The sequence below is a fragment of the Micromys minutus genome (genome assembly GCF_963924665.1).
Source record: "Micromys minutus genome assembly, chromosome: 17".
In the NCBI taxonomy this organism is placed as follows: Eukaryota; Metazoa; Chordata; class Mammalia; order Rodentia; family Muridae; genus Micromys; species Micromys minutus.
The window spans coordinates 37,460,663-37,486,035 of record NC_137952.1 but is presented as its reverse complement, the minus strand read 5'-3'; the positions used below and the strand labels follow the sequence as shown (position 1 = coordinate 37,486,035).

Here is a 25,373-nt window from a genome sequence, read left to right as displayed (position 1 = left end):
GGTGGCTCATAAAAGCAGACACAGGATGGTTACCATAAGTCTTAAGCCAGCCTGGACCATAGTGTGATGCCCAAATTTAGAAAAAAGAAAAACAAGTAAAATCTAAAATACCCACAAACAAGCAAAAACGTCTAAGACACACATATGATTTCTATCACTTTCACTGTGAGACTGAGAGACCAACGGAATGATCCTTGACACTCTGAGTCAGATCTGACAGTCTAGTCTAACAGTTACCTGCTACCTTTTGTGCTACGACGACAGAAAAAAGTGACAGTTCAAAAGTCCTAAATATTTGCCATGTACTTTTCCTGCTACTTAGTCTGCACTAAATGTCCCCTGCCTGGGAGGTCTGCTTGACTCCCAGTGTTCCTCAGGAGCAAGCTTGGAAAGTTTTTCTTCAAGAGGCCTTTCCTGACCACCATGCTCACCGCAGTGGTTCAGGAGTACTCAGAGGTAATTTCACATCTTCTTTTTCAGCACGAGTCCTCCTGAATTACAATTATGTTGTCTTCTCATTTCTGCTCCCTCCAGCTTAAAGCTAAGGACTAACTATAGAATCTGACATTCGAAATTTAAAAATTCAATGGCTACGCTAACACAGCTGTTAAAACAAACATCTAAGGCTGGCAAGATGGCTCAACAGTTAGCACTCACTGTTCCTCCAAAGGATTTGGGCACAGTTCCCAGCACCCATGTGGTGGCTCAGAAAAAAAAAAAGCCTGTAATTCCAGCTATGGGTAATCTATTGTTGGCCTCCCTGGGAATTGAACATACATGGTGTGCTTAAAAATTAACATACATACAAAACACTTGTACACATAAAGGTAAACAAAATCTTTTTTAAAAAACTGAACACGTAGACTGGTCTAAATCACAGAGACACTGAAAATGATTCCAATAGGCTGGAGTGAGGCATTAAGATGGTGAGTGTTATGCACATTTTACCACAAGAAGAATAATTTTTAAAATGAATCTCTAGTCAGGCATGGTGGTACACATCTTTAATCTTAGCACTCAGGAGACAGAGGCAGGAGGATTTCTCTGAGATCAAGGTCAGCTTGATCTATATACTGGGCTCCAGCCAGTCAGACTACATAGTCTCAAAATGCAAAACCAAGGAAACAGAAAGAACATCATATGGATGATAATTATACAGAAGAAGCTGATGTGTATTTCCCAGGAATGAAGAGACATCGCCCTCTTCTGGTCACATGTACACTGACACCGGCAGCCTGTGTAAAGCCAGGTTTCTAAGAAACAGCATATCCCACCAAACTTAACAGAGCGCTGGTGGCCACAACTACCACCAGTACTGTGCAAGGCTTCAGTCAGAAAGGAGACACCAGCTAACTTGGCCTTAACAACAGGACTGAGCAATTAACAAAAGTGATTTCACGAAGAACTTAATGTAGTTTAACACAAAGTGATGCTTTCAATAAATGTGTAACCCCATTCAAATAAATGCAAACCCTGCCACTTAGACTTCTTTTAAATGGTGCAATTATTTTAACATAATATTTTCAATCCTCAGTGCTGCCCATAGGCAAAGAAAATATTCCTGAGCTAAACCATCTTTGGAAAGCTTACCGATGTCATAAGCCATGAAGTCTGAAGAGAAGCATTTGGCTCCGTGGCTCATGGAGGTGTCATTGTGTGTGTTCCCTCCGAACACCAGCATGGTTCCACTCACTATCACAGCTGTATGCAAGTAACGGAAAAATCGGCTGTCCTTAAGAATGGTCCTTTTGAGTTTATTTAAAAATAATAAATATAAGGTTAGTTTTAAAAGAATACTTAGCTATCTGCCAATTTACATGTCATTATTTTGTAACTTTAGATTCAAATGTGCAATACTTGATTTCTCCCGTATGTAAGTTACTTCCTTAAAAAATCATGAAAATCTGTTAAGAACTTTGAAAAACTATATTAAAAACCCTAAAATGTTCATTCTCTATGGAGTATAATTCCACTTAAGAATTCCAGGTAAGAATTGTGTGAAATACAAATCAAAATTTATGCTCAATGTTTTATTAGTATAGTGATTCACAGCCACTAAAGATAGTGATCCTCAGGACAACATAAAATTACATTCACAGCATTGTCTCTAATGTATGTTGAGAGGGACAGAAAGGAAGAGGGAATAGGAGGAGGGAGATACAGAGAGACCAGTGCTTTATAATTACATCATAACCCAAATTTATTTCCATTTGCTAAAAGTAGTTACTCTTACAGGCTGAGCTTCAGTTCAGAGTGAGAAACTATCTATCAAATAGGGGTGAGAGCATCGTACTTGATGATTTAGGTGGATAAAGATGGTGTAGCCTATTCATGTGCAAGGGCCTGGGTTTGATCCCCAACACCAAAAAGAAAAAAGAAAGAATATGCTTTTTAAGTATGGATAAAATCAGCACAATGCTTATTGCTGAGAAATTCTGAAGAGAGGAAATCTACACTAGAGTTCAGTGGATGAGAACTCAAATCAGTCTAAAACACTAAGCATTTTCTAACTATCCTCAGAACCGAAAAGATAACAGACAGCATCAACACAATTATTACCTTAACTCTATTACTGTATTTATCTCCTAACTTTGTTATATAGAATGCTGAACAAGTCAAACCACAGCACAGTATTTTTCAATCGAGCTCTAGAAAACACCCACCACATCTGAGTGTCCACATCATATCTGTAGAGGTCATCTGCGAGCCGGTATTTGTTGGCGCTGAAAGCCTTGTAGCCACCATGAACATACAGAGCCTTGGTCCTGTGATCATAAACACTGCTGTGGCCATAACCCCCTTGCACAAGAGCACCCTGAGTATGTAATATACTCCATGTGTTCTTTTCTGGAAAAGAAATAATAGTTAAAGTCAATATTAAATTATTTAAACATTGGTTTAAAATCTAAACAACTTAGAGCAAAAGAAGAAAGTCTGGGATATACTTTCATCTTACTTATAAAGAAGACCACCTAAGCAAGCCTGCCTATGATCAGCACTAACTGGGCTCAGTGTGTTAACCCTCAGCCAGAAAAGGAGACCACCAGGCTGGGAAGAAGGTGTACTGGGAAGAGCCTAGAGGATGGGAGGAATGGTGGTGGATGTGAAATATTGTACACAAGTAAGAAAAATTTCAAAGAACACGTTTTTAAAGATTCATATTTTTTTTTGTTTAGTTTTGTTAAGATAGGTTTCTCTGTGTAAACTGGCTGGCCTGGAACTTGCTGTGTGAACCAGAATGGCCTCAAACTCACCAAAATACACTCACCTCTACCTCCTGACTACTGGGATCAAAGGATCAAAGGTGTGCACTACCACACTGGCAAGATTCAGATTTTTAAAACAAAATTTAAAGCTTAAAGATTCAAAGTTCTCTTAAAAAGACATTTAATTTCCTGTGACCTTCAGTGACCCCTTATGATTTTCAGATGTACTTTAATGATACTTACTTTTACAGGACTACTTTATCAAAATTTCAATTCTAACTGACATTCCTATTATACAGTGAAGAAAATAAAATTTAACACGAGATTATACACTGAGGTGAGATAACATTGGGCTAGCCTAATAACTAAAGGGCTATCCAAAGCTATTTCAGAGAGCTTATGTTTTGCATTATGCTTATTTCCATATCTAAAGCATTTAGTGCTTTCTTTGGTTCCTTGGAAGCTGACAATGTGCCAAGGCCCAGACTCCTTTTGGGAGAGGTTCTGAGGAAGGGGTGTCTAGGAGCTGGGGGCGGGGGGCAACTTGTTAAAAAATGTCAAATTGTGGGTCCAAGCTGGCAGCTAGAGACAGCTTTCTAGTCTGCATTCTCTCCCCCCTCCAACCCCCCTCCTGCTTTCTCTCTGATCTGTTTCTCCCTCTCTGACTGGCTTTCTCTGGAGATCCAAACAGCTCTCTCTCTAGACAGCTTTCTCTTGCTAATCTCTGCTGGAGACAGTTCTCCAAGCAGTTCTCACTAGCAATTCTAAAACAACTTTTTGGATGGCTCATCTCCTGCAGATCATAAACCCATTTACTTCAGGTTTCCTATGAATAAGCATCGTGGGACTCCAATCCCAGGAGAGACAGCAAGCACTCATTTCCTTTTAACATTGCAAAAGAAATCGAGATCTGCCTCAGTTAAGCACAGACAAAGAACAAGCTGGGTGCCCAGCATTTTTACCACACCTGGGCCTAACCCAGCTTTATTCCAGGCCCACACTGAACCCAGGACTCTGTCTGCCTTTGTAAGCAAATATTTAACAGGGTGGGATCCTCCAGTGATTACCATTCCCTAAATCTCTTTATTTGCTTCCTTAGTATCTGTGAGATGGCTCACAGCGAAGCTGCTTTTGTTCCTTTAGATCTGTGAAGCTCCTCATACAATTCATATTGCATCCTTATATTTTTATATAGTTGAGAAAGTATTTATTTTGGAACTCATGTGTTTAAAAGTTCTTTCAACAGTCTTGAGGGCTATCCTGAAGGTAGCAGCATTTACTTCCTGGACTCATTGTCTCTGATTCCCATGGAGTGATTCACATTAACAGGGAGGACATTCCTTCGAAGAGGAACACCAAATGTATACATTATTATACAGACAAGTCTTATGCCCATGACATGACATTTATGGAGGCCCAAGCCTGCTGCCCCTATCCCTGGGGCAGGAGCCATGTCTTTCTGTCCCTACCAGGACCATGCTGGATTCAGCATGTCCCCTCTTTTGTTTTTAATTTGAGAGTGCAAACGTTGACCATGAGTGCTTGGCTTGCTTGATATAGACTAAGAGATGAAATAAATATCCCAAGTTTCCCTCAGCTTCCCTTAATGTAATACAGCTGCCAACTTGGACCTACAATTTGACTTTCTGGGGTTTTTTGACAAGTTGGGCTTTTTTCCTGCTCCTAGAAACCCCTTCCTCAGAACCTCCCAAGCCATGTGGGTACTATTTCTTGACAAGTAAGAAATAGTTGTTGCACAGGGACAACAACCTAAATCTCACCTAAATATCAGTTATCTACTGATATTAACTATTTCAAGACAAAGTACTGGATCATAGTCATGCTGAATTTTGTTATAGTGTCTAAGGGTAGGAAGTTTTCAATCTGACATTCAAGATGCCTCCACTGGAAAAAATACATACCCAAGTCATATTCCTGCACAACGCTTATATATCCATAGAGTGGGCAATGACCGAAGATGACCAACATGACCACACGGCCAGATGACAGTGTAACAATGTGTGCTGAGTGTCCGACCACTGCATACTGATCCTTAGCTTTGGGGGTTAACAATACCCATGATTCATTATGAATATGAAATACTCTCAGCTCATTGGTCACATTCCCCGTTGAATCAATTTTTCCTCCATACATGTAGATTTTATCCTATAAGAAAGATGTAAACAAGATTTTTAAAACCATTAAGAAATCAACCCTAGGGCTGGAGACATAGTTTAGGAGTTAAGAACATTTGCTGCTCTTGCAGAGGACCAGGGTTGGTTCCTAGAACCCACATGGCAGCCAGCAGCCGCCTGTGACTCCAGTTCCAGGATTCTGATGCCCTCCTCTTCTGGCATGCATAGACCCACACACATAAAATAAAAATAAATATATCTTTAAAAAATTAATAATGAAAAACAAAAAATGATGTTCATAATCTCATTATTATCCCCAGCTTAAGAAGTATGAGTAAAATGAGCTTTTCAGTGTACTAGGAATAGCATAGAGAAAGAACAAAATAAAACAAGTCACATTCTTCATCTTTCTGAAATACCCTGTACATAAAATGTCTTACAGAATGAAATGACTGGAAAATGAAGTTGCCTCATCCTATAATACACACACAAAACAAGGAGGTGACAATGGCTGCTCATTCAGACTGCACACAGCATGGCTAGAATGATGAGGGTGTGAGCTCACTGACACTGGTTAATCTTCATTGTTAACCATTTCCAAGTACAATACCATGGATTAAAACAGTTCTAACTTCAATTTCCAACTGCAGCTTGGTGCATATATACCCCCATCACATCAAAGTTTACACTGATTAAAACCAAACTAAAGAGTGTTCAATGACATAAAACAACAGGAAGAGTTGAACTTCTTGCTTAGTGAAGAGTTAAGATAGTTTACCTTATGTAATGCCAAAGAATGACCATATCTTACAACCACACTGTTCACAGAATGGTTTAGTGGAAGCCATTCCCTAGAAGCCAGGTCATACCTGCAAAGTAAACAGATCGGATTTTCACTCAAATGACAAAACAGAACATCTTATATTCTCCTAAGTATGATATAATCCAGTTCAGAGATTTTCAACAAAGCCACCAGGGACTATAGGGAGGTACATGCTCCTCGGGCACTGAATATGGGAGAACTCAAAATGGGGAAGTCAACTACCCGGAATAAGACAAACATCTACTGGAAACTTTTATAGTTTCCTACAAACCTCTTCTACATAACAACCCAATCCATCTGACATTGTATTATAAAGGGACTTAGTAGCTCACAATAACTTTTACTCATTTAGTAATGACAAAGCTGAAGGTAAGTATTGAAAAGGGAATAATAATTAAAGAAAAATAACTGGGTAGGTAAGATGGTTCGGTGAGTAAAAGTGCTTGCTGCACAGGTCTGACTACCTACATGGTGGAACAAGAGGACCAGCCTGTGTGTGCAAAGCATGTGCACACACTGAGGAGATCTGGACTAGATATTATCAAGATCACTGTGTGTGTGTGTGTGTGTGTATGTGTGTGTGTGTGTGTGTGTGTGTGTGTGTGTGTGTGTGTGTGTGTGAGAGAGAGAAATTTATTTTCAAGGCATCAACAGCTGGTGGAATTGTCTCATTAGTTTTTATCAGAAAGCACTGGTGATTTCAAACACATGCTTTTTCTAGTTGCTTCCTTTAACAACAGAATGTTTGATGCCATGATATATGTCCTCTTCACTTGTAAACAGCTTTTTATAAATGTTGGGTGAATTTTCAGTCACTGTTTGATCAGAATAATATCTGAAGACTTATTACTTTAGCTGTGAATATGTGTGTCTGTGGAGCATATGTATGCTGGTGCTTGCATGGGCCATAGGCATCTCCTGGAGCTGGAGATATGGGTAGCCTGCTGACCAGCATTTAGGAAAGCAGACACTGGCCTGCATGCCTTTTCTCTATCCTGACTCATAGCTTGCTATTAGGCTGAATCTCTTCAGAACTTGGTTACAACAAAAAAGCAGAAAACTAACTTTTTAGTATCATGCTATCCAACTGTGTATTGTTTACTTTATGTAAATAATGGTGAACAGGAGTCAAACAGTTTCATATTCCTGGGGGGTGGGGGACCAGGTGTCTTAGTTACTGTGCTATTGCTGTGAAGAGACACTATGACCAAGACTGCTTATGAAAGAAAGCATTTAATTGGGGGCTTGCTTACAGTTTCAGAGAGTCAGTCCCATCATGGTGGGAGCATGGCAGCAGGCGGGCATGACACTGGAGCAGCGGCTGAGAGCTTACATCTGACCCACAAGTAGCAGGCAGAGAATGTGATTGGGCCTGCTGTGGGCTTTTGTGTGGGAATGATACAACACAGACACCGGGATTCAAAAATATAAGCCTGTGGGGTCCACTCTCATTCAAACCACAGCAAGGCATGATAACAAATACCTATAATCTCAGCACTCACTAGGCCCACAGCCTGGCTGTCTCAAAAGTTTTTTGAAGTTTATTTGTTTGAGACAAGCCTCCTGTATCCCTGCCTAACCTCAAACTCCCTATGTAATTGAGAATGATCCTCAAATTCTGATCATCCTGCCTCTGCTTCCATGGTGCTGAAGTTATAGGTGTGCACAACCACACCCAGTTTATGTAGTGCTAACGATGAAATCCAGAGCCTCACTAATGCAAAGCATGTCTTCTACTGACTGAACTGCAGCCTCAGCAATAGGCTGGTGCTGCATACTGGAGTGTGTTGAGCTGTGTGAGACACAACACCTATGATTAACTGTGTCAGCATTAAAAATGAATTAAAACTTTTCAGGGGCGAAGGCTAACTGAGCAGGGTGTCTTGGCACACACCTTGAACCCTAATCCCAATCAGAGAGCTTCACCTGCCTCTCCCTCTCAGGTGCTTAAACTAAAACCTTTTGCTACCAGGCCCTGGCCTCCTTTTAATTTAGGATTTACTGCTTTCTCTATTGTTCCGACTGGAATCTCTTACGGTCTGTCTGGAGGCTCGCTGGCTCTTGCCTGTGTCCTGCCAATACTAATCCACCCACTGGGATTTCCATTTCCATTGCTGCATTTTTCAATTTTACAATTCCATCTGATTCTCTCTTTAGATTTGTGTTTTGTCTTATGTGTATGAGTGTTTGGCTTGCATTCACATCAGTGTCCCACGTGCATGCAGTGCCAGTAGAGGCCACAAGAGAGCATCTTGATACTCTAGATGGCTGTGAGCAGGAGAAATGCTCTTAGCCTCTCAGCCCTCCAGGCCCTCCACTTAAGACTCTTTTTGATAATAATTATTATTACATTTATTTATTTATTTGGGCAAGGTCATGTATTTGCTAAGGCACAAAGATAATCAGAAGGCAACTGTCAGGAATTGGCTCTTTCTTCCACCCATGAGGGTCCTAGGATTAACTGGGTCATCAGCCCCAAGCTGCTCAAATGCCTTACCCTGGCCTCTGATGTCCTGTTATGTCTTATATTTGTTCTGGTGAGACTCTATTCTTTCATTTGTTCTGTGTGTGCAGCTGTTCACTGTAGTATTTTAAGATGGCCACCTTTAAATTTCTTGTTAAATAATTCTAACATGTGTTGCCCTAATGTCATTGTCTCTGATTTCTCATTGACAATGAGATTGTATTAGCTCTTGACTGGGCAGATTTTGTGTATCATGCTGTGAGAGTCTAGACCCTCTGCTATTTCTGGCCTTCTGTGACACTACTCCCATGGGATGGAGAAGGTCAACTTATCACTGCTATTACAGTTGCTGACAGTAGAAGTCAATGTTCCTCACAGTCTCTACTGGCACTGTATGGGCAGAAGCCTTATCTCCAACTGGTGAATCCGAAAGCCCTTTTACTACTTGGAGTCTCTGGTACTAACCCTAATAGCCGGGGCACCCTACGCTACCCTGGTAAGGATGGACATCCAGGCTCTCCACTTAACTTCACTGGCACAGATCGGACCAGGGCTAGATTTCTGTAGTATCTGGCTGGCATAGAGACATTACTATTAAAAGTTTTGTCTTTCTAAATACTTGGACTAAAGAGAGCAAAAGCTTTTCTGGAAGATCTCGCTTTTATATTTTTTTTCTTTTGAGATGCTGCATGTAACTGCAGGCCCTGCATATGCAGGCAAGTGCCCCACCACTGGGCTGCATCCTACATCTTTTCCTTAGGCCCTTTCTCCTTGTACCTATCAGTATTTCTAGGTTGCAAATGAACACAGGCAAAAAGAAAGGCCTTATCACTCACTGCCTCACCATTGTCCGCTGTGCTCAGGAGCACAGAACCATGTCGGTTTTTGATTTTCTTTGCTACTGTTTAGTTTCTCTTGTTTATTTATACACAGTGTTTAAGGTTTTTTAATCATAGGAAATACTTAAATTTTTCTTAGGACAGCAAGATAGCTCACAGAGGAAGAGCACTTTGCTGCCAGCCTGGAGCAGGGTGTGGGCCGAGTGATCCGGCCTACAGAGTAGGAGCCCAGCACCGCACTCCAAGTCTTTTTCCGACTACAGGAGCACTAGGGCACATACACACAGAATAAATCAATGTTTACATTTTCTGTATAATTTAAAAGATTTCTCTTCAATATTCCTTTTACAAAGCGGTATCACTGTGTTTGTGTATGTGTGTCCTTCAACTCTTGTCTTCAATTCTGAATTTTTAGAATTGTTCACTTAATCATCTCATTTCTACTTGTTTCTCTAGTAGGCTGTTCCTTCATATTGTACATTGCTTTCCTGTCATTTAACCTGTTTTAGAATGTTAGAGCTTTCATCAATTTTATAAGGTTATTTCACTGTTCTAAATTTAAATTACTTTGTGTGTTTTAATTACTATACCTGGGGTGATTCAAAAACTGTATGTGGTGGTTTGGTGGAGAATAGCCCCAGTAGGTTCAATACCTGATCTCTAATTGGCAGAACTTTTTGGTAAGGATTAGGAGGTGTGACCTTGTTGGAGGAGTTTATCACTGGGAGTGGGCATGCTAGGTTCAGTGTGCTCACATGCTCTCGCACTCTCCCTCCCTCCCTCCTTCCCTCCCTCCCTCCCACCCTCTCTCTGTCTCCCTCTCTCTGTCTCTCTGTCTCTCTGTCTCTCTGTCTCTCTCTCTCTCTCACTCACACACACACACACACACACACACACACACACACACTCTTAGCTCCAGTGCTGTGCCTATCTGCTGTCATGCTTCTTGCCATAGTTCATAGCTCACTCTCTGAGTCTGTGAATACGCCTAATGAAATGCTTTTGTTTAAAACTGCTTTGACCATGGTGTCTCTTCAAAGAAATAGAACATTAACAAAAACACTATACCGATCTAACTAATAGTCCTACTAATTTTAAGAAGAATTCTAGTGCTTTATAATCATGAATAGAAGAAAATTCCAGGCCATAAAATTAACATGGTTAAGTATAAGTCTCTTCTTAAAATCTGTTCTCTATAGTTAATTCTAGTATGAAAACGTATATTCTACCTTCAGTAAAAGTACAAACAAGACTCCAAACCCTGGAAATTATTAGACAAAGGCTATTTAATACTAGAAATCTATAAACTAGAACCATCTGATATATGAAAACTATTAATAAGATCAAAAGATAAAGTAACCCATATTTATATTACTATATACTTAAAGCAAAATATCAGAGGAAGTACCTTAAAAAGATAAATTATTCTTATTATAACAATGAATTCTTTGGGGCTTTCAATTGTAGAACATCAACATATGTCAAGAAAGTTTAGAAGAATACTACTAAAGTTTAAACAGATTTTCCTCAGTAATTATAATTTCTTAGCTTTTTTAAACTGTAGTTTTTCAGGATGGAAACCTAAGCGTCTTGCAGAAGCATTTAACACCACTTTCAGAGCTGGTAATGACTTGTAATGTAAAACATTACAAGCCTGGCAACCTGCACCAAATGCCCGAAACTCATGCAAGGTGAAAGGAGAGAACTAACTCCCTGAAGCTGTCCTTTGATGTCCACTTGCACACCACTGCACGCACCCCTTATATATTCAGTAATAAATAAAATGTTTTCATTATAAAACCACTTACGCTAAAACCATGCTATAATCTGAATGGTTGAACATATATCCACCAACAATCCACATTATATTTCCATTGACCACAGCTTTATGAGAGGCTCTGGGAAGCTTTAAATCAGAATATTCCTCCCGAGTCCAAAAAGACTGGTTAGTTGGCACAGGAATTGAACATCCAGGACCTAATTAAAAAAAAAAAAAACAAACAAACAAATAACTTCACAAAATGCAGCCTGAAAGTTTATAATAAGTATTACAATTTCTAATCTAAGTGCAAAGAATATTTAAAGAAACATGTTTCCTTTGGCACTTGAGTGCAAACGTCTTTAACTTGTGGGTTTAACTTTTCCCATGCACGGGTACTTTACTTGCGTGTGTGCCTATGTGCCACTTGCCTGCTTAGTACCCACTGATGTCAGAAAAAGGCACTGGATCCCCTGGAACTAGAATTATAGATATTGTGAGCTACTGTGTGGATGCTGGGATCAAACCTGAGTTCTCTAGAGAGCAGCCAGTACCCTTAACCAAGAAGCCATCTGCTTAGCTCTAACATGAGTTTTTAATTTTCTCAAGATACAGACAAAAAACAACCACTCCCTAATAAAATTTAATACTACACACTTTCTGACAATTTGGCAATATTCAGGTTAAACTTTTTTAGTAGTAAAAATCTTGCTTAAGCAGCATTTAGGGGAAAGAGCAGACAAAAGGGTTACTAATTCAAGTGGAAAAGACACTAGGGTTAAAATACAATGACAGATCAAAATCGATCTTCTGGTAAACCCAGGAGCTGACTAGATGAAAGAGACAGAGAGAACTTTGTCGTCTACTGGGACTCCTGAAAGGGAGGAGGTACTCAAGCATGCCAACCATTAACTCCTCAATATCAACTAAACTCGACACACTGAAAACATTGAAATAAACACTTTCTTTCAAAATAAAAAGATCCTGAGGACTTAGGCATAGAGAGAAGATCACTAAACCAATGATGGCCGTTTCCTCAAGACTTCGGAGAATTCCCTACAGCTTCATTACTATGCTGGTTGTGTGGGTAAGGGCATTAGATGACAGCAGTGAGATTCTAACTGGTGCGAATCTTCCCTTAGGAAACAGCGGTACTGCCACTTGTCCACCTCTCAGCTTGATTCTCTGCTTCTCTGACACCAGACCACGTTTCCTAATCTTCATGAATTTAGCAAATAGCAAAGGATTTGTCAAACCTTCCCACAGTTCTAAGCACATGGATAACAACCACATGTATGTAGATTTTAAAGAATCTGGATAAAGGGTGAGTGCTTAAATGCCATCTGAGACAGATTAGCATAAGGTGTACAGCTGCTAAAATCAACTCCCCACAGTTCACTAAGAACTGTCTGTGAATGAAAGGGCAGCCCTACCCTGCCAGTGAGGGAAGCAGGAGCACCCTCTGGCGTCACTTGCATTACAGATGCCTCGGTGAGGAAAGCCACAGTTGTCGGTACAGTGAGGAACGTCACAGGACTCCCCTTTCCAGTTTTCAGAACATTCACATTCGACAGTGCTGCTGCTGTTACTGCTCTTACATTCTCCTCGGCCTGAGCAATTATTCGGACACACATCAAAACTACAAAGACAGGAGAAAACGAAGTCAACAATTTCACCTAAGCAACATTTCAATTAAGCAGACCTTCCTTACAGTTTAAGCTCAGTTCATTTGCAAGTGTGACTGCAGGACTTACCAGCAGCCCAAGGGTGCTCATTGAGCTCTGTGTGGCTAGAGCCCCATCAACCTTGCTGGATTCGCATATAGGAGCGAGAATAAATAACTCAGAGAAATTACAAAACCACTTAGAGTTGGCTTGAGGTTGAGCTACTCTTTCTGGCAGCTCATTAGTAATGAGTTCTACAAAAGTGCCAAGCTCATGCTAGGAAGTGGAGGAAGGAAAGGAACCCAATGAATGCCAATATTTACGGAACACATTTCTCTGTAGAGATTACTTTCCAGTGATGTAGTTACAGGTCTTTAGTAACTTGTATCAACGTATTTCAGATGGAGAAGAGCAGTTAACCTCATGTAAGTATGTCATAACTTAAGATAACAGTATTACTGCAATTTGAAATGACATAATTCAGACTTTTTAAAGGGGTGCATTAGTGGACTATTACAATAGTTAAAATATAGATTTCTTCTACTGATGATTATTACTTAACTGAGACACTACTATTCTTTGGTAAATTCACTTAGCAAAACTCCTGACATTTTCTTCCAGCAACAGGAAGAATGTCTCTCTCTTCCAGGAAATGCTCAGTGACAAAATCTAGAAAGACCAAGAACTGTGGTCCCAACCACTGGGGCTGACCATTTGTTTAATCTTTTAGATCCTATTCATAAAAATTATGAAATGAGAAAAAAAACAGTGTCTACCTCTCACTGAATGAACACTTGAAAGAACTTTAAAGAAGAAAATCCATGTTAATAGTTAGCAAGGTGCCTGATTAGCTGTAAGCCCCTGAAATATTAGTGTTATTGAGTCTTTTGGATAGTATCACAACTATTAAATCTAAATATCTTACTTGTAAGTGATATTAAATCCAGTCAGATTATAAGCAGCATCACTGAAAAAATGCAGCAGTGCATAACCTGAAGTGACAGTGACTTCAGGAGCCGTCTCATTGCCATCTCTTTCAGGAACAATGAGGCCACTGAAATGGAAACACAGACCAGATTACAGCAATTTTAACAGAATCCATTGACACAGCCTTCACTGAGTCCAGTCAGTTCTGGATCTGCTGAGGAGCAGCTCTGCGTCCACCATGCTTCCTTAATTCTCTTCCTGTTGTTCCCATTAGATCCTGTGGATCTTGCTCCAACTCGGTGTAAACGTAACTCTAGCTGGCCTCAAATTCGCAGCCCCATCTGCCTTCACCTCCGGAGTACTGGGATTATAGGCATGTGCTACTGTGCACAGCTTCTAACAGGATTTGAAATCAGTGAGTTTGGATTTTTGGTTTTGCTCTAATTTTTTATGATACTCTCAAGTCTCAATTTATGAATTGATAATTGTCAAATATGTACTGCTGAAAGAAAATATTTTACATATTTATGTAGTATGTATCATATATTACCTTTCTAATATATTATAGATGTTTTATGTAAATTAAAATAGAAAAGTTAACTGAATTTATAATTCTTATACTATCATTAGCTTTCAGATGTATTTTTGTTGTTTAACTGTTAACACATTTTATGTTTATAATACACAACAAGCATTTGTCACTGAAGGCTCCAAAGTCTCTCCTAGAATCTCAGTAAGAGCCTAGTAGGTAACATTTGTAGTATTGGATGCCAGTAAATTCATGTGAATTAAAGACTTGTTGAATCAGTGAATTATTGAATCATTTTTAAGACATTTGACCTACAATACCAAACCACCTTGTTTTATAAAACATATATGCTAACTTGAAGGCTGGGAGTGAAGGCCTTTAGTACTTTAGCCCCAGTACTGAGGAGACAGACCCAGATAGATCTCTGTGAGTTCAAGACCAGCATGGTCTACATAGTGAGTTCCATGTAAATATGTCCATGTGTATCTTGAAACCTCAATATGGAATGAAGTGTCCACCTCCACTTCACTCTACCAACAGTAAGGAATATTATAGTGTTGGTCTTGCTCATTTCATACATGATGTATTCCCAAGATTAATCATCTTCATGTTTAGTTGTTCCTATTTTGTTTTTGCCATTATCAATTCACTGCAAGTCAATAGCAAAGGCCATATGATCCGCTCCACACAAACAACTTCAGTCAGTGAGTAAATCTTACCTATTACGCTCTCCCTTTCACTCACACAATCCTTAGTCCCTAATTTTTCTGAGTATTACACCAGGTGAATTCCTACTTCAGGGCTATGACCATCTTAAATACTATGACCCAGCAATTCTCTTTGTGTAAGAAATGCTTCCTCATATATACATAGAAAAACAAAGAATACTAAACTACTACAGCACTATTCAGATGATAACTGATTAAGAGTCATCTAATTGCTCATTTATGGGAGTTGATTAAATGAGTCACTACAAATGTATAGGTCTGCAAGACTAACAGAGTTCATGAAGACAGGTAGAGTAGGGAGGCACACAGCAAAACTGGCCTAGTGTACCTGTACATCTAATTAAGTGCAGGTACATTCACATATAAGTGACTACAAGAGTATATAAACATGAGAAGACGAATTTTTCATTTAATTTGCATGTAAGTGAAGACCTGTATGTGCATCTTATCCATACCAATGTGCAAAGAGTAAATTATGTGAGTATGCATGTTATCCCCACCAATGTGTGTAGGGTACATTATGTGAGTATGTGTGTAGGGTACATTATGTGAGTATGTGTGTAGGGTACATTATGTGAGTATGTGTGTAGGGTACATTATGTGAGTATGTGTGTAGGGTACATTATGTGAGTATGTGTGTTATCTGCACCAATGTGTGTAGAGTACATTATGTGAGTGTGCTGTAGAGGCAGACGTCACTATCAGGTGTCTTCTTTAATCACTCCCCTCCTTTTTCTCCTGGAGATAGAGCCTCACCGTGTAGTACTGGTTGGACTGGAACTCACTATGCAAACCAGGCTGGCCTTGAGTTCCCAGAGAGCCTCTAGAGTCCTGGAATTATATGCATGTACCACAACACAGCCCACCTCATTTGGCGGGGTAGGACCTTTCACTGAACCTGAGCTCACTGACTGGCTAGACTGGCTGGCTAGCAAGTTCCAGGAAATTTTTTGTCTCCACCTCCTCATCAGAGGCTAACAAAACACACCTGGATTTTTATGTGAGTCCTGGAGATCTAAACTCAGATCTCCAATGCTTGTGCAGTAAGGAATTTAACAACTGAGCCTCCTGTATTTGTAGGAAGACAGAACATAGTAACTCTAAGATTCTGACAGTACCCTAGGGCTTACAGAACATGACACATTTTCCATGTGTATTCAGTTAATAAAAGAATACAAACAAAAAGCATGAGAAACATATAGAGACAGACAGACACCCCCCAACCCCCCCCCCCACACACACACACACGGGTGTGGGGAAAGAAAGAGTAAGGCTACCTAGAAACAGGTATGTTACATGGCAATCTTACTAAATGGGCATAGGAAAGGATTGAGGATTTTATTCACATGTGAGAAAGATTCTCCTAGTCTAGCACAGATTTGAGAAAAAAGTAGATCTTAGATTTTGACCTTCCACGTATCCTGGAAAGTCACTGACATCTCCAAGCCTTGATATGGACAATGAGAGAATCGGTCTAGCTCACAGCAGCACAGCAAGGACCAGCAGAGCAGGAGTAATGCTTAGAGCAGGGTGCTGCTAGGTGTTGATGGTCTTCTTACAGAGGACATTTAAATGTGTAGGATGGGTAAGTCTGCCAACTACAATGACAGGAAGCTGGAGAAGGTAGGTCAGCCTCTTCACTGTCAAAGACGTTTGGGCAGTTGCTTCTATTCACCTTAAAATCAAACTGTGACAGCTCTGGCATGTATAGATTTCTCCAGAATGAGAACAAATTAATTAACTCATTTATGTCAATAATATGGAGTAAATAAACACAAACATAGTCTATCTAGCTCAGCATGCAAGACATGTGAGAAAGAGAAGCTACTGTGAGTCACCACAAGGTCCCTATCCCTGTCCCTAAGGAAATCAATACATGTAAACGTAGTCTAAGCGGCAGCCAGTTCTTCACACGAGGCTGCTCACAACTTCATATTCTAAGCACAGACTAGAAAGTATGATCAACCTTTGAACACGGATATAATGTTATCATCAATCACACACACACACACACACACACACACACACACACGCACACACACACGCACAATCTCATAATGTTTTAAGTAAATCTATGATGATTCTGTGCTGTGCCCAGTTATATAAGGGTAGACATTCAAGACCACCAACATTTGGAACTATCTTTGGTGTGCTGTATATACTTGCTAGTGCAGGTGCACATGCACATGCATGTACATATGAGTACAGGCCAGAGGTAGAAGTTGGGTGTCTTTCTTCTATCACTGTCCACATTTTTTATCATTTCATTTGATATGTATAGTGTTTTGCCTGCATGTATGTGTATGTTTGTTGCCTGAAGAGGTCAGAAGAAAGTACTGAATCTCCTGGAACTAGAGTTACAGGTAATTGTGAGACACTATGTGACTCAATCCTGGGTCCTCTGGAAGGGCATCCAGTACTTTTAATCACTGAGCCATCTCTTCAGCTTCATTCGTTCATTCGTTCATTCATTCATTCAGAGGGTTAAGACACCTTCCTCAATTGCCCCAGTGGTTCTCACATTTGTCTAATAACAGGACTTCGTTTTATTTAGAATTTCAATATATAAAAGACAAATGTGATGAAATAGTTTGGGAGCAAATTTAACTACAGCTTGCAGCAAAGTCAAATATAACACAGATTAAACTAACACAGTATCTTTGTCTTATGCTTTAAATGCTAAAGTCTAGTCTATAACCCCAGCTGCCCTTGAAATTTTAGCAATCCTCCTGCCTCAGCCTCTCATGCTGCTAGGGTTAAAAGTGTGTATGGCCACAAACAGTTTTGCAATTTAGGGCACTTAAATGATCTATTCAAGTTCTCACAACAACTCAGGCAGGAATCACAATGAAAGTAAATTATCCTATGAATCCTCTGGTTTTCCTTTTATTCATTACCATGCACTGTAGATGAACCATCTGTTGCTAGGCAGATTCTTCTATCTAATGTGTTACAGGTACAGTGGCAATGCTGAGAAAGCCACTATAACCTAAGACAGTAGGGACGTGGTGCTCTGATTTTTAAATACAACAATTTTCAGCTAGAGATGTAACTTGGTAGTAAAATGATTGCCCAGTATGCACAAGACTCCAGGCTGGACCCTCAGCACCACAACGTTTTTTAAAGATGTGTTTATTTTATGTACATGAGTGTTTTACTTACATGTATGTCTGCACTATGTGTGTGCTTGGTGCTTGTGAAGGTCAGAAGGCATCTGAGCCCCTGGAAGCGCAGTTACAGATAGTTGTAAACTACCATGTGGGTACTAGGAATTGAACCAGGGTCCTCTGCAAGAACAACAAAGGCTCAACAAAGTATCTTAACAGCTGAAACATCACTCCAAACCCATACCACAAATTTGTAAAGTGACAAACATTATCACCTTAGCTCTAGATAATACACTTGGCATTATCAGTACTTAGAGGTTTTCAGGTGGGTCTTTTAGTATATTATTTCACTGTACTTTATGAAATCAACACTCAAATGTGTTAGAAGTTAAGGTGTTTGTTTTTCTTTTTTGTTTTTTATCTATGTAGCTCTACTGGGCCTGAAACTCATGGGACCCAGGCTGGCCTCAAACTCAGACACCTGAATGCCTCTGCCTCCAGAAAGCTGGGACTAAAGGTGTGTGTCACCATGCCCAACAGTAGGTAGTTTTAGTGGCTAATCAGTTCATGCTCTCAATTAACCAACATCCGTACATATGCCTTCCCTTAAACATCTTTGCTTAGGACACTTTATAGCCCACTTATTTTATTCTTGCTGCTGACATGAAATTTTTATGCCTATTTATCAAATGCATAGTCCAAGTAAACTTTATGTACAACTGCTTGGCTCATATTCTTACAATGGCTATGGCTAGCTAATTCAAAGGCAAGTCACAGAAAAGGTGCTCCATGAATTGATTAACAAATGCAGTTATAGATAGATTCCTAAAAAGTAGTACCATAATAATACTTAGCTTTTGTGCTTCCATTAGAGTTTGAGGTGCTTCCTGCCATAATGCACAGTATATTTCAAATAGTAGAAATATACAAGCTTCACATATGGCAAATGCCATTTAAAATGCTTAGCACCGCCTGCTCTTTGGTTCCATTAAGTGAAACTCTTAAGTTCTCAGTTCAAATAATTATTGGAGAGCTACAGGAGCAACAGGTGAAGACCCAGTCTTCTAGTTTAGCCCCTGCCTCCTTGCATACTACGTAGTCCCTCCTTTACTATGTGGCATTCCAGCAGACTACTACCAAGGGAAAAACAGGAAAATGTTGACTTCTTTCTAAAGTAAAGAAATAAGGGGCCAGTGAGATAGCTCAGCAGGTCAAAGCCCATTTGCCTGGAAACCAAGTTCAATCCTCTGAACCCCTGTAAAGGTGGGATGAGAAAACAAGAGTCCACAAAACTGTCCTCTACCCTCCACATGTGCACACATGTGCCAACCCCCCCCACACACACACATATACACAGTAACAATAAATTTTCAGAAAATTTAAGTTGCTAGGCATGGTGACAAATGCCTTCAATCCCAGTGTTTGGGAGGCAGAAGTGGGTGGATCTCTGTCAGTTCAAGACCCACCTGGTCTATATAGTGAGTTCCAAGTATCCAGAACTACACTCACGCAGGCACATGTGCAAGAACACACACACACACACACTTAAGTGAAGGAAGTAAAATGTTTGAAGGAAAGAAGTCTAGAGATGGTGCTGAAAAGAGACGGCAGCAGTTATGAGCGCTTGCTGCTCTGGATTCCCAGTACCCATGAGTGGCTAAGACTCTTAACTCTGGCTCCAGGGAACAGGCCGCAGCAAACAACAAAGAGAACCTATCTCCAACAAAGTGGAATGTTGTGACCAACATGTGAGGCTGTGCTCCAACCTTACGAGCACACCATGCACCTGAGTATCTGCACACACACACATATCAGACACTCATACACACTGTAGACACACACAAATATTTTTTAAAACTAAAATAACAAAAATTCAGAGCAACCCGTATAACTGACCAAATTGCATTGTTTTATTAAATTACTAATACATGTGTATTGGGGAGAGAATTACAAAACAAAACTAGCAAGTTCTTCATTCTCAACAGGTAACTATTGTCCAATTTATGAACAGTCTTCCAGAAAGCTTCTCCTATCCCTAGTAATACATATACACAAATACATATACACAGAAAGAGAGAGAACTATATACCTATTCAAAAAGTTATTCCTAGGGGCCTATGGAATAAAATATATAAACAAAAAAGATAGGTATGGCTTTCAATTTAAATTTGTCACAAAAATATTATTCAATATAATCTAAAACTTTATCAGCCTCGTGAACAGCAGGTTCAAGACTGTGAAATGAGTCGGGCACAATGACACAAGCCTGCACTCCTAGCACTAGAAGGTAGACGCAGAACTAGAAGTTCAAGGATAACTTTGGCTGCACAGTAGCATATACAGAAAATGACCCAGTACATAAAAACCAAGTGAACTGTAGCTCACCAGGGACAGAACCAATACTTACTCCATGAAATAAGTGTTACTGAATAATAAAAGTAAATGCAGCGCGGACTCCTTCCTGGAGACACACTTATATTCAGATCAGATAATGGCTGGGCTTACCTAAAGGCAGCAATCAGAGGTGCGTAAATTGAATCTCCATCATAAACATATAAATGGTCCCAGCTACATTCTGTAGCAAAATGGTTGAAACGAAGTCTCATTATTCTATTTGGCCTAGAAAGATAATTAAGTAATTTAAAATAATCATAACATAAATACTAAAAATCAGACTTTTAAAAATGTATAAGGAGAAAACAATATACAATATAAATATATAAAAATAGAAACAGCTTTTTTGCATTTGTCAGAGATCTAGTTAGTATTTGATATGTGAAAGAGAACATTAAATGTGTCCTGGGAAACAAAAGAGATGGGCTCTGACTTCAGGGGCCTTAGAAGAATGTTTCCAGCCCTGATTTTAACTTTCCACAACATGAGCCCCTCAGTGTCCCCACTTCTTTTCTGACTCATCTTACTAAAACTTTCATAAAACATCACTTTAAAAACACATATTTTCTAAGTTTACTGCTTCTCTGCCTTTTCACAGCACTTTACCAAAAAGCCACATCTTAAGGAAACTACTTATCAACTCTGACTTAGACTGAATCCAAAAGAAACTAACAAGCCTTGCAGAAAGTCAGAGTAATGGGCCCCCTCATCACTTAACATGAAGCTAGGGTAATTTCAACAACTGTCAGTAACTCCCTCCACCCCCACACTCCCACACGCTCTACAACTGCTATCTTTTAATGACTACCTCAGACCTTCGGCTCTATCTTCCTATTTTACTATGTTAAGCATCTAAACAGAAATCTCTGAAATTTTCCATAATAGATAAACCTATCAATTTTCTCCTGAATATTTAACTTTTCCCTCTCATCTGGAATTGCCCCATTAATATTTAAGTTCGCTTACATACCACATATTTTTTTAAAAACAAAACAAAATTACAAAAAAGATCAGTTATTTCCAGATAAGAAAGATATTGTGAAATCTTAAACAGTGTAAATCTTATTATTTCTTTAAATATAAGACATATTTTCCTCATATTCATGATGATATTTATGACTAGGGATTATAGCTAAGTTGGTAGACTGCTTGTCTAGCATCTATCCAACTTTGGGCTTGATTCCAGTACCTCAACCCCCAAAATGGGTGCGGTGGTACATGCCTATAAACCCAGCACTGAGAAGTGAGAGACAGAGACAGAAGGACTGCTGAGAGCACAAACCCTGGCCTACACAGTGAGTGCCGTGCCAGGTAGTGCTTACCAGTGAGAGCCCGTCTCAATAAAAACAAACTGGCTTTTCTGCTAACATGGAGTGGGTTATAATGGTTGCTTTTAAATGAATTAATAAACAATATTTCTTGGGTTTAGTACCTAAATTGGTAAAAACTACAGAGACACAAGAAATAAACAAGAGTTATTGAGGATCTTCAAAGTGTTGTTCAGAGACTAAAATGACAGACACAAAGGAGGAGAAAGAAGAGAAAATGGACAGCTGGAAGGCCAAGAGGGCCAGGGAAAGAAGCAACATTGGTGACTCTGATGGCTGACTTACTGTTTGCTGATAATAAAACCAACATTCAAAAAAAAAAAAAAAAGACACAATAGCATTATTATATAAAATTTTAAGCAAACTGTTAAAAAAGATTTTAACTGAGATTTTTTTAACTATTAGAATTAAAATATGTAACTTTCTGGTGTACAACTTTCATTTATAACGGTAAGTCAACTTGGAACCTAAAAAAAACCATAAAGAGGTTGTTTAACAATAGAGCGCTTACTCAGTAAAGTCATAGGTTCCCCAACACCCCAAAAAGAAATTTTCCTTTTAATTTTTAATTTTATTTAGTGTGTGTATGTGTGTGTACTTGGAAGTCAGAAGACAACTTTCAGGAGTCATTCTTCCACTGTGGGATCCAGGGATTAAATTCATATAACCAGACTTGGTCAGCAAGCACTTTACCCACTAAGCCATCTCCCTGGTCCCCCAAAAAAATAAGTTTTAGAAAGCGAAACCACTATCCAAATGAAAAGCATTAATGAAAGGTATTTTAGCAGACGGTAGTCCATGCCTACAGTCCTAGTACTTGGGAAGCAGAGTAGCATATCAACATTCAAGGACAGCCTGAGTTACACAGTAAGGCCCTGTCTCAAGAAATAGCGATAACACACGTAAGTGCTATACTTAGCTCTTATAACAAGTTAAAATAAAGTCAGCGATCATAACTTACTGTCCTTCAATGAGCCACGTGCACTTTGTTTTGTATTTATAATTCCCAGGTCCGTCTGTTACAAATCCAGAAGACCCAGTTAATCTGTAATTTAAATGAAGAAAAAATATCAGTCAAAATTTCATACAGTATTATCTTTCTTGGTTGTAAAGACAAAAGAAATTAATCAGATTGATACAACATCTACTACAACTAGGAGACTGTGACTGGACAGTTACATTCACAATGGATGAAATAAATGTGTAGAGAATCTCTCGTGCAGTGTATGGAAGCATCACGTGTCAGTAAACCGCCGCTGGCCTATCAGCTTAGACAGGAAGAAGGTAAGTGGAAGTTCCAGCACAGAGAGAGGATTTCTGAGATAGTCAGTTGTGTGAAGAAGTGAGGGGAGACAAGGACAGATGGACTATGACACAAAGATGGGGACTGGGGAACAGCAACAGAGGATGGCACATTACACAGCTCTGAGGAAGATGGTTGCATGAAACTGACTTAGACTAGTTTAAACGGGATAGTTGAGTTACTGGCCTGGGCATTCATTCATGTATAAGAAGCCTCAGAGTCATTTTTGGAACTAGAGTATGGTACCTATGGAAAAGCCAGTAGTTACATACCTGCCACACACAAAAGGACGTATTCAAAGCAAGAGGGATAAACGATAACAAAATAACTAAATCACTTTAGCTATGAAAGGGAAGTTATACTTCACATCATAAAGATGACTACAAAAACAGGAGTGGTCTGGCTCATGCCTGCAACCTGAAATCTTAGACTAGAGCAAGAGGATCACCAGCCTGAGCCACCTCGACAGTTACAGGGCAGTCTAGAGTAGAGGGTGAGACTGTGTCTCAAAAAAAAAAAAATGAGATAAAATAAACTAAAACGAATAAATAATCTAAAGACCATAAATATTTTATAAAGCTAAACTGTGTAACCATAGTTCCAAGGAAATACAGGTAAAACTGTAACACAGAAGACAGCAGCAGTCTGTGGTGGTCCACAACACCAGAAGAGCCATCCAGACTTGCTTCTAAACTCAATGGTCACTATACTGGCTGGTTTTGTGTCAACTTGACATAGCTGGAGTTATCACAGAGAAAGGAGCCTCAGTTGAGGAAATTCCTCCATGAGATCCAGCTGTAAGGCATTTTCTCAACTAGTGATCAAGGGGGGAGGGCCCAGCCCATTGTGGGTGGAGCCATCCCTGGGCTGATAGACCTGGGTTCTATAAGAAAGCAGGCTGAGCAAGCCAGGGGAAGCAAGCCAGTAAGTAACATCCCTCCGTGGCCTCTGCACCAGCTCCTGCTTCCTGACCTGCTTGAGTTCCAGTCCTGACTTCCTTTGGTGATAAACAGCAATGTGGAAGTGTAAGCTGAATAAACCCTTTCCTCCCCAACTTGCTTCTTGGTCATGATATTTTGTGCAGGAATAGAAACCTTGACTAAGATAGTCAGTTACTACCTTACCACAGCAGTATGCATCAGAACCTAGATTTCTAACTCTGTGGAGTACCTGGATTTTCATACTTTTGAAACTTTCTCATGTTAGGGGTATCTGGCATCTCACTAACATTTTGACTCCTCTAATTCTAGTGTCTATCTTCTCGTGGTGTTATCATTTATACTTTATCCTTTGTAAATTAATGAAAATTCTACACAAAGAAACTAGAGAGATGGCTCAGTGGTTAAGAGTACTACCTGCTCTTCTAGAGGACCTAGGTTCAATTCTCAGCACCCAAATGGCAGTTCACACCATCTGTAACTCCAGCTCCAGGGGGTCTGACTTCTTCTGACTTCCACAGGCACCAAGCACACACATGGTACAAATATATACATGCAAGACAAACAGTCATATACATAAAGTAAAATAAACATGAAATTCTACTATATCCATTTGCCAAAGCCCAGTTTGCTAACTTTTTTCAGGTTAATATTTAACAGCTTGTTTATAGAAAGAACACCTTTCCATGTGTGTATTTTCTATGTGATCTATTTTCTCAACTTACTTTTTTCTGTTTTGTGTCACGGCCACTTAGAAATAATATACAATAAAGGTGCTACTCACTTCCTCACTTCCATCCCATCACTCTCTCCTCTCACATCAGCTGCCATGCTCTAAAATGCAGCCTGTCAGAAATGTGCCTTACTTCACAGCCAACACTGCATGGCCTTTTTCCAGACACTGAGATATTAGCAAGCCATCTGAGGTCTTCCATTTGTTTACATTAATATCTACAGGATCTATCCAAAACCCAGCCTCTCTTGTTTAGAGGGAGTTATTTTTGAGAAAAGGTCTCACGTGGTCCAGATAGGCCTCAAACTTGCTAAGAAGCAAAGAACGGTCTTAAACACTTGTTTCTCTCTCGCTAATGCTAAGATTACAGGTTGGTACCACCCTACCCAACAGCCTCTCCATTTCTTAAAGTTACTAACAATCTTTTCCTTTGCCATACCTTAACCATCCATTCCTCTGGCCTCTGCTAGTATTCCTAACAGTACTACCAACAAAA

At 39.6% G+C, this 25,373-nt stretch overlaps 1 protein-coding gene across 1 annotated transcript in view; it reads right to left on the bottom strand.

Moving 5' to 3' along the window:
• Positions 1-25,373, bottom strand: part of ATRN (attractin) — a gene marked incomplete at its 5' end in the record, with an annotated part of 116,494 nt that overhangs the window by 67,852 nt on the left and 23,269 nt on the right. The window contains 9 exons of the mRNA XM_080930946.1: positions 1,591-1,745; positions 2,664-2,847; positions 5,129-5,372; positions 6,120-6,210; positions 11,276-11,444; positions 12,660-12,865; positions 13,816-13,944; positions 20,687-20,800; positions 22,865-22,948. Coding sequence (XP_080787072.1) covers positions 1,591-1,745; positions 2,664-2,847; positions 5,129-5,372; positions 6,120-6,210; positions 11,276-11,444; positions 12,660-12,865; positions 13,816-13,944; positions 20,687-20,800; positions 22,865-22,948 — 1,376 coding nt within the window. The remainder of the gene's footprint in view (positions 1-1,590; positions 1,746-2,663; positions 2,848-5,128; positions 5,373-6,119; positions 6,211-11,275; positions 11,445-12,659; positions 12,866-13,815; positions 13,945-20,686; positions 20,801-22,864; positions 22,949-25,373) is intronic.